General features: G+C 48.1%; 1 protein-coding gene across 1 annotated transcript in view; it reads right to left on the bottom strand.

The window, feature by feature from the left end:
• Window positions 1-264: 264 nt before the first annotated feature.
• Window positions 265-1,447, bottom strand: part of LOC104272575 (potassium voltage-gated channel subfamily A member 6-like) — a gene marked incomplete at its 5' end in the record, with an annotated part of 1,463 nt that continues 280 nt past the window's right edge. The window contains one exon of the mRNA XM_009867609.1: window positions 265-1,447. This exon is cut by the window's right edge and continues 280 nt beyond it. Coding sequence (XP_009865911.1) covers window positions 858-1,447 — 590 coding nt within the window.

Genomic DNA, 1,447 nt, shown 5'->3' with positions numbered 1-1,447 from the left:
TCGTTAAATGCTATTGCGTGAAGATAAACTGCAGAGATAACAAATGAATTTACTCAAATGTGCCTTGTATCAGAAGGCACTTACCACTATGAAGATTAAGTTGGTACTATAAAAGCCAAATAACATCAGGGCACCAGCATAAGTAAGGCTGAAAAAAGCTCTAAACATAGAGAATCTTCACCAAGCCTGCTGACTTTTGTAAGCCTGTTTTTTGATAAATGTTATATTGTCACAAGTAGCAAAGTGCTTTTAGACCTATGCACCTTTTTTGAAACACAAACCAAGAGGATCCTTAGCATGCCAAGGGTTGCAAAGAAGGTAGGCATCTGCTTGCTGACTTTCCCCTACAGCTGCAGAACTCGCTGTGATGCTGGCTACAGCATTTCCATTATTCAAAGGCAATGGCATGGCAGGCGTGACTGATTCCACAGCCAAGGGCACTGCGCTGGCACAGGAACTAAGGGCACAGCTTGAGCCAGATGTTTGTAGCCCCTTTTAACTGTTTACTCCCTGCTGAATCCTTCAGCCTGAAGTAGTGGCAAGGGCTTCTCTGTTAGCGGAGCAGAAAGACTAGGTTTCAGAGCAAATATTGGATTAAAGCAGTCTTCAAAAACAGAAAAAGAAATTCACAAGGGAGGGGGGATGACAGCTAGCACTCCACGGAATAAAGCAAGAACATTTCTGGCTGTGCACGGTAATGAGAAACAGCACATCAGGACAGAAGAGCCCATTATCACAATCATTCTGTTTACGGTATCACAATTCACAGTCTGGCATGAATAGATCCAGCTGCTAGAAGGAAGACGGCTGTGCAGCAGCTTGCAGCTACGTGTCTGGACCCCGGATGACAAAACTGATCACACCTCTGTCAGCATCTTCTTCTCTTTATAACCCTGGTTGTTGGGAGGAATGAAGTTGGAATATTTCATGGACTCCAGGTCTTCTGCTTCCAGGAATTCGGATTTGCTGAGAGACTGATTGCTGTCCCCCTTCTTGGGCTCAGAGAAGGGTGACTGCTGCTGGCCACAGGTGACATGGGTGTACTGGCACTGCTCTTCATGATCAGTCTCTCGGTGGTAGAAGTAGTTGAAGTTGGACACAATGACAGGGACGGGGAGGGCAATGGTGAGCACACCCGCAATGGCGCACAAGGAGCCCACAATCTTGCCACCAATTGTCATGGGATACATGTCCCCATAGCCCACGGTGGTCATGGACACCACTGCCCACCAAAAAGCATCAGGGATGCTGGTGAAGAGGGAGTCGGGGTCGTCAGTCTCTGCAAAGTAGACAGCACTGGAGAAGAGGATGACCCCGATGAAGAGAAAGAAGATGAGGAGCCCGAGCTCCCTCATGCTGGCCTGGAGAGTCTTCCCCAAGATCTGCAGCCCCTTGGAGTGCCTGGAGAGCTTGAAGATCCTGAAGACTCTGACCAGGCGGATGACTC

Source organism: Apaloderma vittatum, unplaced genomic scaffold (assembly GCF_000703405.1).
Source record: "Apaloderma vittatum isolate BGI_N311 unplaced genomic scaffold, ASM70340v1 scaffold23714, whole genome shotgun sequence".
Taxonomy (NCBI): domain Eukaryota; kingdom Metazoa; phylum Chordata; class Aves; order Trogoniformes; family Trogonidae; genus Apaloderma; species Apaloderma vittatum.
This window is presented reverse-complemented; position numbering and strand designations above follow the sequence as displayed.